General features: G+C 33.7%; 1 protein-coding gene across 11 annotated transcripts in view; it reads left to right on the plus strand.

Moving 5' to 3' along the window:
• The window catches only part of LOC101891519 (proton channel OtopLc), a 153,406-nt gene extending 135,296 nt beyond the window's left edge, over window positions 1-18,110 (plus strand). For 8 of the 11 annotated variants that reach the window (XM_011292651.3, XM_011292652.3, XM_011292654.3 and 5 more), the window contains 5 exons: window positions 4,804-4,915; window positions 5,732-5,892; window positions 10,565-12,048; window positions 12,118-12,478; window positions 17,064-18,110. In XM_011292651.3, the coding sequence (XP_011290953.1) occupies window positions 4,804-4,915; window positions 5,732-5,892; window positions 10,565-12,048; window positions 12,118-12,478; window positions 17,064-17,204 (2,259 nt within the window). In that variant the 3' untranslated portion in view covers window positions 17,205-18,110. The remainder of the gene's footprint in view (window positions 1-4,803; window positions 4,916-5,731; window positions 5,893-10,564; window positions 12,049-12,117; window positions 12,479-17,063) is intronic. The other 3 variants (XM_011292653.3, XM_059122020.1, XM_011292659.2) reach the window with 1 other exon arrangement.
• Window positions 18,111-19,090: the final 980 nt, after the last annotated feature.

The following is a 19,090-nucleotide window of genomic DNA, read 5'->3' on the forward strand; positions in this document are numbered from 1 at the left end:
TACAATTCTTTTAAAAGAAAAATTTTGGAAATAATAGGCGTGGGTTCTTAAACAATTCATATGATAACTTCGGTAGTAGCCAATGTCATCGAATGTAACTAGTATTGAGATGAATAAGGAATATGGAAATTGTTGACAGTTTAATTCTCTATAATCAAGTTTTTAGATAAATTTACTCACTTCCGTAGATTGAATATAAGTATCACATATCGTAACAAACATTGACCTACAGAATTATAGCAAATATTTACTAACAAAAACCAAAATTTTCATATAAGTTTTCGGCTTCTCTATATCATTACAAAGCTTTATAAGAGCATTTTTTAGAAGTTGTTGAATAGATGATCTATAAATCTACTGAAAGCAATTCAATTGTAATATGAAGGAGTTATTACAACTAACCTATGGAAGACGCATTATCAAATATCAACAGTTCAAATCTAATGCAAAAATAGAAAAACTTTTTTTTTCGGAAGCCGGAATACAACTGAAAATAATTATTTTTAAATGCGGATTAAAGAAAGAAAGCAATTTCTATTCTTTTTTTCGTTTTGTTTTTGGCGGAGATTCGATTACACACACAAAAGTGGATTTGATTGAACAGAATTGATTCAAAACCACCATGAGATATCCAAATTAAAAACATGGTATTACAGGGACTGTGCTCAAAAAAGTGGCCACCTATGGTCCCCCAACAACGGTGACACAACATTTTGACAGACACACACACACACACAAGAACCCCTCAATTTTGCACTCACTGGCTGCATCCACATTTTGCGATCACAAACCCACTTTATGTTCGACATCAATCAATTATCACCACAATGCAATGCACTTAACATGGCCTAGTAGCAGCGGCAGCAGCAGTAACGGGCGAAAACAACGTTGCTGTTGTTATTATAATTGTGTCAAAGTAGGTTAACTTGGAACAACCAACAAGCATACATATATATGACAAATGTGTTAGCTGTGATAATTGATTGTAAATTGATGTTTTAGCTCTTACATAAATGTCAAAAAACTGCTAAAGCTTCTACTTTTAATAAATAGCAAGGCGTATTATTGATGGTTGACACTTAGTCCAAAGTCGGATGGGGTCATCTTTGTAAATTTGAAATAATAATGAATTTCTTCTTACTTTCCCTTCCTCCATAGGTTAACACCTGTTGCAAAGTATTGGCCCTTTTCGTCTATATCGTTGTATTGACTGCTCTTTTATTGCATTTTATTCTTGTCTTTCATTGGAGCGTTACGATGCTAGTCTTTGTGTTCTTAGGTATTGTCCACTATGTGTGGATACCGAAATTTCTAGGTCGGGTAAGCTTTTAAAATCAACAATCAAGCATTTTAAATTCTTTTAGTACTTTGTGCGTCCACATTTGATTGCTTGATGCCATTTCCCCCATGCTTGATCGAGAGAAAGGCTTTCAAATCAATTCGTATTTATATTTTAAAATGATACACAAAACAATATCCTTAGACAGCGCTAGTTTGCAGTCAGTATTTTCAAAGGCTGTTTTTTCCCATGCAATACAAAATACGATTAATTTAAAATTTTCTTACCTCATATTTTCAACGTCTTCTTTCGGATAGAGATCTGGAAAATTAAAAAAAAAATAATAATAATTAAAAGACCGTATTAAAAATATTTTGCTGCTTAACCAATCATAAATGAAGAAAACGCATTCATAAGAATTTACAATTCTTAAATTAGAAATATATTTCCAGTCATTTAGCAAATATGTGAAAAAAGTGAAAAATAGGTTTCGTTAAAAGTCTACTATACTGATGTGTAACCCGACCGAATTCAATTCAAGATCAAAGTCTAATATAATTTTTTTTTTTTTTTAAATATTGAGAATGTTGATTATAGCCTCTGTCTTATAGCTTGATAGATGTCTTTACTCAAAATACTTTCGTAAAATTTGAAGCCGATCAAGCAGTGTCCGTTCGTTTGTCTGTCTGTGTGATAGATGCCCACAATAGCTGTAGGAGAAAGTACTGAATTGCTTTAAACCGTTCGTGTCGTAATATGTTACCTAACATATATTGAGTTCCGGGATAGGTAATATTGGTCGAATGCTTCTGGAAAAAATTGCAACAGAAACATTGAAGCTAATAATCACATCTAAGGTGAAGAAGGGTATGTTAGACCACGTTTTTCTACTTTCTGGGGTCTATACGAAGACGTGGAACTGCCAATTTTCTATCACAGGCTGTAGTACCCATTACAAAGAGCAAATACGAAATTTTACAAAATTCCGGTGAAAGATGTCGGTAAAATTATTAAAATATCTAATTTAGGGAGATACCGATATATGGGGGCTATACAAATACCTTAGCCTGTTTGTAAACTTCAAATATGAAATTTGAAATAAATGTAGACAGATCCGTTGAATAATGTCGCTTAAATCCTCAAAATAATGAATATAAGGTTGTACGGTTATGTGGCGGCTATACAAAGGCCTGGACCCGCATATGCAATTTTCTGTCATAGGCTGCTGTACCCATTACGAACTTCACATACGAAATTTGAAACAATTTCAGTGAACAATGTGGCTAAAATCACCAAAATACCGAATATAGGGAGGTACAGTTATATGGGGGCTATAACTTAACGTGAACCTATAGTCAATTTATTAACATACTTCAATTTGTTCGGGTGCTAGAGTGATTTCCACAGAATAGAATTTATGCTGATCAAGAATATGTGTACTCTTTGGGGTCTACAAAGTATATTTCGAGCTGTTACAAACGGAATGACTAACTTAATATACCCTCACCATGGTGGAGGTCAAAAAAAATTTTCGAGGAATTTAAAAAAAAAAATTGTTAGATCCCTAGGAATTCTAAAGAAATATTAATTTGAACCAAACATCGGGGGATTAAAAAAATTGAGATTCCCTGATCAAAAACTATTATTTTAAATATATTCCGAATACCTATCGACTATATAAACCGTGGATATGATTGATCAGAAATAGCGGATTTTTTCTTATTTTTTATTTTAATATCGTGATTTTTTACGAAGGTTGTTGAGGTTTCTTCCTAAATATCGTATTTTATCTTTTTAAGCATTTTTACCAAATATTCTAGGGTTTAAACAAAATTAGAGATATCTTTAAATTTTTAGAAAATATCGGATTTTTTAAAGAAAATTTGTGAGATCCCTGACTTAATACCGTGGATTCTGAAAAAGTAAAAATTTTGACCAAACATCGAGGGATTTAAAACATAAAGATTTGCTGGTCAAAATCTGTTATTTTAAATATATTTTGATACCTATCGACTATATTAACCGGGGATTTTAGTATAGTATATTTAGAAAATGTTAAACAATTATTTTGATCAGAAATCGCGGATTTTTTATTTTTTACTTCAATATCTGGCCAACAAATGTCGAATTTTAAACTTAAAAGGAATCGTAGATGATTTTAAAGAAGATTGTTGAGGTCCCTGCTTTAAATCATTAAGAATTTTTACCAAATATTCTAAGATTTAAAGAAAAACTTTAAAGATGAAAATTGTTAGTTTTATGGCCAAAAAAAACATGGATGTATTAAAGAATATTGGTTTTGGTAGATTTTGACAAAAATCATGGATTTTTAAATAAGATTTTACAAGGTTTTTCATAGATTCGTTGATTTCTAATAATTTTACAATGTTTTACTGGCGGAAAAGTCTTTGATGTAGTAAGTATAATTTTACAAAGATTACTTGGCCATTAAGAAGAGTTTTAATAGATCCTTAACAAAAATTTTCAAAAAAAATATATTTTTAAGGTCACATCCCTGAAAAAAAAAATCATGGATTAAAAAAAAAATATTTTCACACAATATTTTTTCTTGCACAGATTTTATCGTTTTTCACAAATTCTTCTGCAGGTAAATTTTTGGAAACCTCCTAGAAAAATTCGTAAGTCTGATATCCAGAATTTCTTGTTAAAAAGTGTATATTTTCCTAAAAATACTTTCTCAAAGAAATCCGCCATTTTTCGCCAAATATTATGTGGATATGAGAAAAATTGAAACAAAAATAAGTTTAAAAAATCTAATTTTTTAGTCCAAAAATCATGCGTCTCAATTTTTATTCTGCGAACTTTCTAGATGAAAATGTTCTTTCTCAAAACAGGAAAATAGCGTTTGAAAAGCAAAAGCATATTACTCGTATTTGATCGTGCTCATTAACAGGTCGTACATAAAAGTAGTTCGATTAGCAGGATATAGCCTAGTCTTTTATTTCACATTGCAAAGCTTGCCAACAATTTCTAAAACTATCTACCATCGTATTCATAAAATACCATGTTTAATAACATGAATTCTTTTCCGCCGACTTAAGAATCTAATTTAACTAAACTTATGGCGATATACAACTTTGTGTTCATATAAGCGTCCATCGGTCTTTTACAAGGAGAGCTAAAAACAAACCTCTTAGTTCAAACTGGGTTTGACCGAAAGATATCACACACACACTTTCTCTACATATCATAGCTCAGCAATTTTTCTATTTTTCAGCATTTCATCAAAACCAAATCACATTTAACAAATATACAGGTGATGGTATTAACATTGCATGCTCACATACTCACACGCACAATCAATCACTAACACAAACAAAACAAACTCTAAACCAAAAACAGACATCATCTAATCCCAAAACCTAGTCCAATGGCATATCACTAGAACTCAGTAAATCCTATATTTAAAATATATATTCTGGATTTTAAATTATTCAAATAATCTAATGAATTAAATCTTTTAATTCCAATTGTAACCTTTTTGCCCTCTTTGCATCAATAAGGACTCTCAAGCTGATGCTGAAGTTGCAGTAACACCAAAAAATTCACGCAAACGCAAAACGACCCACAGTGATTTGACACATGGCAGTTTCTTCTTACGTGTCGGGGCAATTGGTAAGTGGAAATGAGGAATTTAATAATGAGTAAGGCTGTTGATTTTAATTTAGCTTACCTGATCATAAAGAATAAAATGATAGAGAAAGCTGAACTAGAACCAGGGATGGAAAATTAAATATTTAAAACTAAAGTACTAAGGCGTTACTTTTTGGACTACATTATTAAATTCATATATCAAATACTTTCTTCACTCCTGTTGATAAAATATATTAGTAAGATCTTCACTCGAAAGAAGGCATTCTTAAGGACTTTCATAAGAAGAAGGCCCTCAGAAGGTCTACAAAAGACCTCTATACTCTCTAAACCCCGAAGTAGATTTCCAATCTATAAACTATCTTTGGACGATCTTTTATCTGGAGTTGACGTATAGATCATTTATTTAAAGAAATTATTTTTAAGAATTTTCTTTTTTTTGGAGATCGATGGGAGATCTTATATAAGCAGTCCTAAAGCATTTGTACCTTTAGAAGGTATTATCTTCATAGAAGGCCACTGGAATGTATTCTACCAACCGAAACCTGTTGAGGGACTCTCTATAGAGAAAATATAATCGTACTTAATTATCCGAGGGAATTCTCCAGTCCTTGTGAAGTGAAAAATATTTTATAATAGTTTCAGTGTAATAACTTTTCCATCCATGACTCAGGCACCAAAACGAAAGAATTTAGATTTTTAGATTTTTAAAAAAATAAATAAAATATAATAAAATTCCGATACCGCATATTACTAATTTTTGAATTCTTCATTATTGGGTACTAAGTTTTAACTAATATTACTTATATATCGTTAATAATTTCTTTCTTCTCTCAACAGCTTTTGGTTTGGGTGCCATGATTTATATTGGTTTGGAATTTGGCTCATTCTTCGAAATACCCTTCGATTCGCCATGTCATCACATTTTGATTGGCGTCAACCCCTTGTTGCAGATGATCTTTACCTTCATGCAAATGTATTTCATCTTTATGAATGCCAGAGTAAGTTCGAATGTCGTTTGAAAAAAAATTTTTTTCGTTATTTTATGTCTTATTTTCTTTGGAATAATTTTAAAGCCATATGGGTGTATAAATTTAAAGAAACAAAATGAAAAAGGTAAAATCAAAAGAATGCATTTAATGATAAAAACAATATTGGGTTTATAATAAAAATGTAATTAACCTTCTTAAAGGATTAGAAAAATATACAAATTTTTATTGTGATTCAAAATTGAGATAAAAACAAGAAAAAAACTGTGTTAGGTAAATTAAATTATTTTTACATCAGCTGTCTGTGGCTTGTTTAATTTCAAAACCAGTAAAAATACATTTTTTAAAAAAAATGTGGTTAGGCCCATCCAAATACTAAGAGTTGGGGAGCTACCGCTATATTGGGCTATGTTGAGCAAATTTGCGAAGATGTTTTATTCTTATAAATATTTAAAAATATCCTTTAACAAATATCAGGAGCGCCGTAATATTTGAACTATAAAACAATACCGGATTTTACAAGAACGTTTCTGTGAAAAAAAAAAACGCAGAAAATCAAAAATATCGAAAATCATGAGGTATCTATATCAAATAGAGTACCTGGATGAACATACCTATTAAGAACCCAAAATATCAAGTTCCATCATATTCACTGGAAAATTGTGGCATATGCCTAAACGTGATCAGTAAAGTTAATTTTCAATACCAGATACAACACTAAACCTGCAACTACTCCCCTAAGGAAAAATGACAATCGTAACTACTTACAAATCAACCTACTAAACCATTAATTTTACTTGGTCCTGTATTCCATTAAATGTACATCATTTCGAAGATGTTCGATGACGTTTTTTTATTAAATCATGAAAAACCTTTGAATCTATCTGCTGAATTTTTGCTTTAAGTTTTCGATCCTTACGGATAATACTACTTTCCAAAAAATTTCATTTTATTTTTGAAAATATGCATCTCTATACAATTACAAAAAAATTCCTTTAAATCTCATACAAATATGGATATATTTTGATGAGCTTTGTATTGGCCCCTTCCCCATTGGCATATAAAAAAATTAAATTTTCTTAGTTATACCCTCAGCCATATGAAGGGTACATATCATTTGATGCGGCCAAACCGTGCCTCATTGAAATAACAATCCTAACTCTAGGTCTCTTTGGACCAAATCCGTTTCAGGACACTTGAAGTCGATTTAGCGATGGCTGGCTTGTGAGCACGACAACTTTCGAAGGAAGTATCCGATTTGGTCTAAACTTGGCAATATCGGTTCATACTTTCTGGTACCTCCCCCACAAATGCTAAAAAAGGTCTCAAAAAATACTGCACAGAAAGAGAAAGGATAATCTGTTTTTGCTCCAATTTAGCAAATCCTAATATTTGCATCGGTGCGGTGTCAGGTGCGAAAATAGACGGTTCCACTCCATCAAGTACCTCCCCCACAAAGGGTCAACATTTTGAGAATCCTTGACGCACATAAAACGCGAAATTAATACCGATTTCCGATTTCATTCAGACGCATCTCAATATTTCTATCAACATAAGATCTGTTATAAAAAAGGTAGAGGTCGGACCGTAGCAGAAGAAATGGTTCGACCTCTACCTTTTTTATATCAGATCGTATGTTGATAGAAATATTGAGATGTGTCTGAATGAAATCGGAAACTGAAATTCCCCACAAAGGATTCAAAATTTTGAATAACCAAAACGTTTATAAAATCCGAATTAAGCATCAGCTTCCCTTCATATTTCACACATTCCATTATTTCTACTAGCTCTAAATCTGCTGTGAATATGGAATATATAGGTCCATTCCTTCTGGTACATCCCCGGAATATCCATGAAGCTCATTAAACGCGAAATCAACACCCGATTCCATTCAGACTGGGAATATCTCAATATTTCTATCAACATAAGATCCGTTGTAAAGAAGGTAGAGACCGGACCATTCTTTCTGGTCGGTTCACTCCATCTGATACCGCACCCACAAAAGGATCAAAATTTTGAATATCCGTGAAGCTCATAAAACACAAAATGAACATCCGATTCCATTCACACTAGGTACATCTCAATATTTCTGTCAGCACAAGATAAGTTATAAAGATTGTAGAGATCGAACCATGCCTTCTGGTAACTCCCCCACCAAGGGTAAAAGTTGTGAATAGCCAAAACGTTCATAAAATCGAAAATATTAGGAGAAGTGAATCTCCTAATATTTCACAAATCCCATTTTTTCTACTAGCACCAGATCTGCTGTGATGTGTATGGTACCTCACATAGGGTTTAAGATTTTGAAAAACAAAAACTTGACATATCTAAATATATCTCTTAACCAGAAACTTGAGCTGAATTTGGAATTTATGATTTCGCAAAAATTGGATATAAATTTTCGATTTTCTTGAAATTTTACTCATACCAATATTTTAATATCTTCCACCATGGTAAGGAGGGTATATTAAGTTTGTCATTCCCTTTGTAACACTTCGAAATATACATTTTAGACCCCACAAAAAATATATATATTCTTGATCAGCATAAAATTCTATATCGGTATTCCGTCTATTCGTCTGTGGAAATCACTCTAGCTTCCGAACAAAATTGATAAAATTTGATAAATTTTTACTGAAATGTGTATTAGGACTTTTCACATTCACGTTTTGGTATAGCCCCCATATATAATATAGATATGTTGGTGGTTTAGGCGTCATTATTCACCGGAAATGTTTTAAAATTGGTATTTAAAGCTCGTAATTGATAGTACAGCCTAAGAAAGAAAATTCTCTCACGTCTTCGTATAGCCCCCAAATACCTCCCGATATTCGGTATTTTCATGATTTTAGCGACATTATTCACAGGAATCGTTTTAAAGTTGGTGTTTGAAGTTCGTAATTTATACTACAGCCCATGAAAGAAAATTGTCTGTGCAGTTCCATGTCTTCGTATAGCCCCAATATAACGGTATCTCCCTATATTCGGTATTTTGATGATTTGAGATACATTATTTACCAAATTTTTTCAAGTTTAGTATTTGAATATTTTAATGGCTTATGACAAAAGTTGCCTATACAGTTCTACGTCGTCGTATAGACCCTAATATAACATCTATATTCAGTATTTTTAAGATTTTAAGAGAATTTTTTAACGGATTTTATTTTTTTAAAAATTGCCAAATTCGTTCAAAATGTTGAAGGGTGTTGATGTTCGGCCTGACCGAGCTTACAGCTTTTTTACATGTTTTTTTCGACCATACTATCAATTCCAATAACGATTACAGGTCTCTTTGAACCTAATCCGTTTCAGGACATTGGGAGTCGATATAGAGATGTCCGTCCAGCCGTCGGTCTATCTGTCTAACTGTTGCGCACAATAACTCTCAACGCCTAATATTTTTATCTAACTTAAATCGAGTTCGGAGATGGATAATATATATGTAGGTCCACAACTTTTGGTACCTCTCCCACAAATGGTCCAAATTTTCACAAAAAATAATTGACCTTATGGAACAGTAAAGGAAGAATCATCCAAAATTATTTCCCTCAATGCCAGTTCAGGTGTGAAAATGGACAATATCGGCTCATTTCTTCTAGAAGCTCCCTCACAAGGGTTAACAATTTGAATAATTATAACTCTCGTAAAACGTTGAATGAAAATCCGATTTTTTTCCAAATCTGGCACGATCTAATATCTCTACCAACACAAGATATCATTTGAATTTTAGATTTTTTGACCCACTTCTTCTAATATAAGGTTTAAATATTGTAAATAATCAAAAGAAACAAGTCAGCGTTTTACTCCAAACTTTGTGTGTCAATTAAGTCAATAAACTTATGTAATGTGAAGTGAAATATAATTAGTCGTTAAATGCATTCTTTAGTTAAATCCTAAAAAAAAACAATTCTCAAATCATGTTCACTTATGCTTACCAAATCATTATCATCATCGTCACTTCATATTTTCTCTTTCCCTTCATTCAAATTATAAACGATTAATTGGAATACAATAAAATACCCGAATACACAAAACATACACAACATCATCTCTATTCATTCATTTGAAAATTTTCATGGAAATCAAACAATTTTTATTTTAAAAGTATCCCAGTGAATATTTACAATCCGAATTTTTGACAAAAGAACTATGGATAGAATATTTTGGCAATTTCGGATAAGAAACTATTCATGCTTTTCGAAGAAAAAAATCACTTTTTCCCCCGGGATCTTACAACACACATAAACTTATTCATTTCCCCACTCACACACACGAAAAGAAACCAATACTCAAAACGAAAATCGAAATTAATTTTTGCTGTGCTGCTAATTTAATTCATGCATCCCCTTTTCCCTTTCCCTTTGTGTCATTGTAAAACCATCTGTATCACCGCGCAGACTAGGCCACCATACCAGGTATGATTTTGATTTTTGCTCTGAAATCATCACATTTTTGAGTTGTTAAATATTTTCTTTATTTGAAAACGGCTTTGCTTTAAAAACTTTTTTGTTGAAGGCTTTTTTTAATTTTGTCAAGTTAATAGGTGTGAGTGTATGTTCCGGTCATGTGGAACATCCTAATGGCTTTGTTGTTGGGAAATTTTTCTCAAAATAAATTTGAAAAAATTCATTTTATCCAAACTATAATTATTTATTGCTCTCTCTCTTCCTCTCACTGTTTACAGTTGAATATCCACCGTTTCAAGGTTATTGCCCGTTTTGGCCTGATGCATGTGGTGGCCACCAATATCTGTGTCTGGATACGTACTTTGGTTAAGGAATCTCTCTTGGAAATAACCCTCTATCATCAGCGACGTGATCCCGATCCAAATGAGTCCTCAATTGGCCAGTCGATACGTCAACATGCCTTACGCCATGCCGGCACTGTATTGCGCACCCATTACGGACCCAATGAGGAATTTGAAGTATTGGATGGAGAAGACCTCCTGCCCAAGGATGCCTATACCACTAATGGTGTTCTCTCAAAAATGTTGGCCAAAACTGTTGATGGCATCTCGAAAACCTTGGGTATGGGCTCCAATGAGGTTGCAGATCCACTCACAACAACCACAAGTACCACGACCACCACCACCACAATGAGACCGGCATTTACCACACCCAGCTATCAATGGCAAAGCACTACTGTGGCACGCAAGTTGAAGAAGTTTATCACTAGTACCACGGCGGCGGCAACCATGGGCACCTCGTCATCAACACCCAGCTCGACGACAACATCGACATCAACAACAACAACTACTACTACCACCGCGTTGCCAGCCACCTCACCATTGGCGACAACAACGACCACAGAATTACCCTTTAATAATTTCCAGCAGAATTTGTATTCCTCCACCGGTTCTCCATTGGCAGCTGCCGTAGAACATTTGGCCTCCTCTCCCAGCACCACAGCCGCAACCACCGCTGGCTCAGCATTTGATAGCTCTAGTGTAGCCTCCAGTGTAGCATCATTTTTCTCATCTCTCATGTCAAGCACCCCATCATCACCCATCACCTCAACCACCACAACCACTGACATCCCCATTTCCACCACTGCATCATCCCTGGCCGATAAGACCACCGAAAGCTCATTGGGATTCATTAACAATCTCATGAAGAATAGTTATCAAACCTTTTCCGGAATTTCCCATCCCGAAGCGGCAAGTATTGTGACCTTTGAGAATTTCGAAAACCTAGACAACATCTACCCGGCCGCCCTGTCCTCCAATGTGGGCACCTTGAATTCCACCGCCTGCGGTCGTGTCGATATCATGGGTACCATTGTGTACGATTCGGCCCCCTACCTGTATCCCTTCATCATTGAATACTCCCTGATTGGTGCCGTAGTCCTCTATGTCATGTGGAAGCACATTGGCCGCTATCCCGGTCGCATGAATGACGACGATTTGGAACATCGCCTGGAAGTGATGCTATCACGTCGTGCCGTGGCCATGGCTCAACAGGCCCGTTCCGGTCGTGTGGACTGTGTTGGCTCCTCGAAAGGTTTATTCTTTGGTCTATTGTTGTTGGTGGGTGCTTTGATATGTTTGATACTCTTCTTCGTCTTGGTGCGTCATCAGCAGTTCTCGTTGCTGGCCATTTATTTGGCCGATGCCAGTCATTGTATACTCATGGTATTTGCCATTTTGGCCATAATCATTGGTTTTATAAGGTAATGTATTCAAAAACCCTGACAAAAACATAAATAATATATCTTCTGTCTCCCTCTCGCTCCCCACAGAGTCAAGAATCTGAAATTCCGTTGCGAAGAACAATCCAACCTGAACGACATTCTTTTGCGTATCTCGGCCTTCGGTCTCTTCACCTATTCCGTATTCTCCGTCATCTCGGGCAGCCTCAAAGTTTTGGAACATGAACCCAGCCTCTTGGTGACCACCACCAGTGCCGTCGCTGTCCTTCAAGTCATTTTACAATTGTTGTTCATTGCCGATGTTTCACGACGCCGCGTCCATTTACCCGAACATGATCGCAGCAAACCCGGTCGCCAAATTGTCACCTTCTTGTTGATCTGCAATGTGGCCATGTTCGCCATTTACACATTTGATGCTCAAAAAGTATACGCCAATCCCGTAAGTAGATATGTACGTGAGCAATATTCGGCTATAATGGAGATATATACGTATGTGTGTTAAAATGAATTTGTTGTTGTTGCTTTTATTTCTTTCTTTTTTTCGAATAATATTTTTTTGGAACCCCAGTTTGCGTCCTGTAGATGATGATATAGAATTTTTGATCCAAGTAGTTGAGATTTTTTCCATAATTCATTTGAACATCACTTACATTTTTGCAAAAAGAAAATGATTTTTCTCTTTCCAACGATCTTAAATGCCAATACAATTTTAAAATGTTTTTAAACCTCTAAAAATGAAAATTAGGAGGTTGACGTAATATGAGGACCATATCAACGGTCTAAACGACAAATAAATAAATCAGGAGAATCCTTTAAAATAATGGGAGGCACTACCGGTTTAGGGAACTTTGCAAAAACGAATTTCGGTGAACAAAAACGTAACTACAAAACCTAAATATCAACTTATATGATCTGGAACAGACCAATAACCAATTCCATTGCCAAAACCTTTAGAACTAATATCAGCATGAACCGTAAAATACTAATTTTCAAATTTCTCTCTACAGGGTAAAATAAAGAAAAACTGCGGCAAAGTCAAACGCCATATTTATACCCTACACCACAAGGTGGTCAGGGTATTAAGTCTTTGTGCATTTGTTTGTAACAGGCAAAATGAAACGAGATAGACCCATAGTTCCTTTTGATGATCTGCATAGAATCACTTTCTGAGTTGATTTATGCATGTCAGTCCGTCTGTCCATGTATTCTTGTGAACAAAATGCAGGTCGTATTTATTATCCGATTGAGGTGACATTTTCCAAACAACATTTGTTTGACCCAAGGACGAACCTTATTGAAATTGGAGATAATCGGTAAAAATTTAGATATAGCTCCCATATATATCTTCGTCCGATTTGCCTTTTATTGTGCACCAAACGTGTAATATCAGCCCCAATAGTATGGAATTTTGCACATACAACCAAATTAGGCCTGAAAATAAGTATGCCAAATTTAATCGAAATCGGTTCAGATATAGCTATAGCTCCCATATATATTGTCCATCCGATTTGTTATTTTTGTCCTCCGCAGCCGTAATATGCACTCTGTAACAACAATATTTGGGGAAATATATCAAATGCAGCTCAGAAATACCTTTGCTAAATTTTATCCAGATCGGTTAAGATTTGGATATAGCTCCCATATATAACTTCGTCCGATTTACATTTATTGTGCACCAAACGTCTAATATTTGCCCAAATGGGATGGAATTTGGCACATACGACCGAATTGAGTCTAGAAGGTAGTATGCCAAATTTGGTGAAAACCGGTTCAGATATAGCTATAGCTCCCATATATATTGTTCATTCGATTTGTTGTATTTGTTACCCACAGCCGTAATATGCACTCCGTAACAACGATATTCATGGAAATATATCAAATACGGCTCAGAAATATCTTTGCCAAATTTTATCGAGATCGGTTCAGATTTGGATAAAGCTCCCGTATATATCTTTATCTGATTTCAAATTAATTTTGCACCAAATGGGCAATACAAGTTCGAATTTAAAAGATACAAATGCTTCGGCATGTTTAGTCCTTTGAACTTTAAATTATAATTATAATCATAGCGTGTATGATTGAATTCTCCCATAAAAAGTTTTAATTGTTATGTGGAGCTCAACTAACTTAGCAAAGTGGTGTAGGGTATCATAAAATCGGCCCCGCCCGATTTTAGGACTTTTGTTTTTTAATTTTCTGAATGAAAGCAAAATATATCACAATTAACATCAAATTTTAGAACAAGTTTAGATTTGTTCGAATTGGTCACCTTTGGCACGTATTATGGCCCTCAAACGGCCAATTAAACCGTCACACGCTTCTCGAATGTTGGTCTGCGCTATTTTGGCCCATTCCCGGCGAAGCGCTTGCTTGAGGTGATCGACACTTTGGTATTTTTTAGTGCCAACCTTGCTTTCCAAAATACTTCAGACACAATAGTCCAACGGATTGGCCATAGATTTTGGTGGCCATTATTCAATGCACATGAAGCGAGGAACCCCATTTTGTAACTATTCTTGGATGGCGCGTCCTGAGTGTGATGGTGCTGAGTCCTGTTGGAATTATTACTATTTGTCGAATGGAATATTGCGATATGTTCAGCTCACGAGCCATTTTTCGGCCACTGCGACGCGGGTTTCGATCAAGTCGCTTCTTTACATTTCGAACCATTTCTGCTGATGTTGCTGTTTTCTTCCGTCCACTTCCTTGACGTCGGGCTACGCTACCAGTATCACTGTAACGAGCGATGGTACGATTTATTCACATTTAAATGCTGGAGTTCTCTAACGATAGCCACATGTGGTTTTCCAGCCAAATATTAAGAAATCACACTATCACGCTTGAATTCCATCAGGAATAACTTTTTTCTGGAAAATTATCACGAAAATGCTTTTGTACGCTTGTAAACAATATAATGAGCTGTCAGTGGAATAAAGTTAACAGCTGTCGGATGAATGGCTTAGAAACAACAGCAGTCTGAAGTTGGTAGCAGTTTTTTCGTCTCACCCTGTATATGGCCAAATGCTGATAGCATAAATCATTCCGAATACCGGCTCAAGCTTTTAAACATGTTTTGTCGGTCAAACCTACACCTACAAAATACTTAAAATCAGCAAGTATTTTTATATGGACCTATACTGAATATATTTTTTTTATCGAGGAGAGAACCTAATACTTGCTTAAATCGGCTTTATTGATATTGATTTTTAAGAGGAGTTAGTTAGACTCCGAAATATAAAATTTCAGTTGATTTGGTTGGAAATGGGGCTATATACCCAAAATCGGGTGGTAGAAAAAATTGTTATGTGGTTACGTTTAAAATTCGATGCCATATCAATATTCCGATATATTGCATTTAAAATACCAAACTTCTTAGGAATAAAATCAATGTTTGCGCAAAATTTTAGAGCTCTATCTTTGATAGTGTGTTCTACATTGTTTTTCAAAAGACACAGTCATGATGATCTCGACATTGAGGATATCGTGGACCGATATAGCTAATATCAAGTAAGAGTACATATTTCATCCATATATCTAAAAAATGTTCCTTTTATCCTGATTTTATTATCGACATTGAATTGTATGCTGGGGTATCTGACAATATTACCATTTAATGGTGGAGGATATAAAAATTATGACATACGTATTTACTATTATTAATTTGAGTTCTCAGATTAAAGTAAATGAACAATTTTAAAGTTAGGATAAGGTGAGGATAGGTGAATAATGTGGTTATAATCATTAAAATACAAAATACGGGGCTATACCGTTATATCGGGGCTGTACGAAAACAATTTCGGTGAATATTGTACCTAAAATTTTCAAAATACCGAATATAAGGTAGAACTGATATATGGGTTCTATACGAAGACCTGGACCTGCATAGACAATTTTCTGCCATAGACTATAGTTCCCATCACGAACTCTAAATACGAAATTTGAAACAACTCCTGTGAATAATGCCGCAAAAATCATCTAAATACCGAATATTGGGTGGTATCGTTATATAGAGGCTATGCGAACCCGTGGGCCTTTATACGCAATTTTTGTCATAGGCTTTAGTACCCATTACGAATTATAAATACGAAATTTGAGATTACTCCGGTGAATGAATGTCCCAAAATCGTCAAAATATCGAATATCGGGGGGTACCGTTACATTGAGGCTACACTATATCGTGGACTTATGTAGACATTTCTCTTCCATGGGGTGAAGTGCTTAGAAAAAATTTCTAGTGTGGATTTTTATACAATTCCATTGAAAAATGTAGCTGAAATCATGAAAATACCGAATATAGGGAGGTACCGTTATATGGGGGATATACAATATCGTGAACCTATATAGACAATACTCTTCCAAAAGGTAAAGTAATCAGAAGGAACTCCTGTTGTGGATTTTCAACACTCATCAAAATACCGATGGTAACGTTACCGGGGGTAACGTTATATGGGGCTATACGATATGGTGGACCGATATAGCCTATCTTCGTACTTGACCTGCCTGCAGACAAAAGACTGATCTGCTCACATCTTTATCTTTATTTGTTTTGACTCTAGCATGATTACAACAGACGGACAGATGGATGGACGAACAGAGCTAAATCGTCTTAGAACTTACGTTGATCAAGAATATATATACTTTGTTAGGTCTAGCTTCGATGAGTTACAAACGGAATGAAGAACTTAATATCTCCTCAAAATTATGGATAGTGGAGGGCGTAAAAAATTATATAAATACATTTAAAAACATATTTGCAAAAATGTAGTTGAATCTCTCATTCAAACAATTCATCATGTGAACACATTGATCATTCATATCAAGAATATGATTTTGTACAAAAAAACGCATTAAATTTTTGCAAATTTTTGATTTTCAAATTTCATGACATACAAACACACACACAAACATATCTTCATAAATATTGCTTTACATCATGACAATCCCGCACTGTGGTTGCTTTTTCATTAATTTTTTAATAGATTAAAGGAGATTATTAATTTTCATTTTTTTTTTTTTTTTCTAATTTCCAAAAACAGGTTCAATTGGACTTCTATGGTTATGTGCCATGGGCCATCATACAACGTGTTACACTGCCTCTATGCATTTTCCATCGATTCCATAGTGCTGTAACACTAGCCGAAATCTGGAAGACCACCTATAAGGCGCGTTTGGAGTAAATTTCTCATTAGACGGATGAAATGACAACAACAACAACATCACCGCCAACACCACAACAAAATTATATGAAAAATATAATAACAAAAAAACAACACAACAAGCATTCAATTAAATTTAAGGCAAAAAATTTTTTTGAAAAAAAAAACCAATTCAATTTTTGTCCCGCCCTCTTGGGGATAGAAGTTCAAGATACAAAGAAAAAAACAAAAACAACAAATTATCATATTAAAGAAAATTTAAGAAATGTTAGTGAATCATTAAAATAAAAAAAGAAAAGCTAAACAAAAATTAACAAAAAAATAAACTCACCACAGAACAAAAATGAATTAAATATATATTAAACATATATTTAGTTTATAAAAAACAATAACCATACAACAGTAAAACAAAACAAAAAAATAGTAATTATAAATTGCCATATATAAAAAATGCACCAAAATAGTAGAGAATTAAAAAAACAACAGAAAATTTATTAAGCATTTCTTAAACGATAAGCAAGCAAGCCATGACGACCATGAGATGAAGCCAAATGGTTAAATGAGAATTTGAAGGCTCCTCTCCCCACATCACATCTTGAATGCGGTAAAAACAAAACTCTCCAAAAGAATCTCAAAACCAAAACAAGAAAGGCCATTACACAGCGAAATATATACAGAGAAAAAAAAGCAACAACAAAAACATCCTTAAGGACCATTTTATGGAGTTTATAGACAAAGCAAAAAAGAAAACAAAAACCAAATAAAAATACATTTGAATATTAAAAATATATATTAGAAAAAGTAAAGAGAAGAGAAGAAAGAGGAGAAAAAAAATCGACAAAGAAAAAAAAAAACAAAAATCAAATATTAAAACAAAAAACCAAACAAAATTGTGTATTTATTGAAAAAAAAAACAACAAAAAACAATTTTTTGTTTTATGTTAAGTTAATAATATTAACAAAAAAAAAACTAAATATTTGTATTTAAAAAAGAAAAAATTAAAAATTTAAATGAAACAAAACATCACTTAATACAATACATTTCTTTGTGTTAATTATTTAATAAATAATATTGGCAAAACAAATCTCATAAAAAATATTTTGAATGTTTACTTTTGAGTTTCGTTTTTTTCGCAACTAATTTGTAAATTTTATTTTCTCACAATCATAATTGTGTTGATAAGTATTTTTTAGGAAATTTAATTGATAAACAACATAAAATCAATATCCTTTTTAACGACATATTTTCTTTGAGTGTAATATTAAATTATAAATTTAAACTAAGTCATAATTTGTAGTTTTAAACAAAGAACATAAAAATCATTCAAAACAAAAACACCCCCATTTAAGATAAACAAAATCAAATAAAATATAAAAACGTACTTAAAACCATGTTCATTTTTTTCATTTCTTTTGTTTCTGCTTGGTTCGTTTTTGTTAACAGAGTTTTGTTAATAATCGTACAAATGAGAGATGCAAAGAATATAACACCATCTGCAAGAAGATAGTAATCTATAAAAATTTCCATCGGATCGGTATATTGCTTCCAGGCTACCGTTGTTTAGTCACCTCCAGTTTTTGGAACTCCACACAATTTCATTATATAAATTTTCAAAGAATTTGCCTGTATGTTTGTCATTTTGCTGGCAACCTGTTTAATATCATTGCGCCTAAAAGCATGCTACAAAAGAACAATATTAAAATTGATGTATAGATGGCATTCTATTTGAAAATATCGCACGCTTATATCAACGATTTTAAGCCCCAAATTTTTATATCGTATGACGTTCCAGAACAATATAGCGATTTTTTACTAAAGAACATTTGGTAGAAAAAATAAATTTAAATTTATGCAACTTGATGAAGAAAATGTCGGAAATAGCATCAAATTTTAGAATAAGTTGAGA

This window comes from Musca domestica, unplaced genomic scaffold (genome assembly GCF_030504385.1).
Source record: "Musca domestica strain aabys unplaced genomic scaffold, Musca_domestica.polishedcontigs.V.1.1 2, whole genome shotgun sequence".
NCBI lineage: Eukaryota > Metazoa > Arthropoda > Insecta > Diptera > Muscidae > Musca > Musca domestica.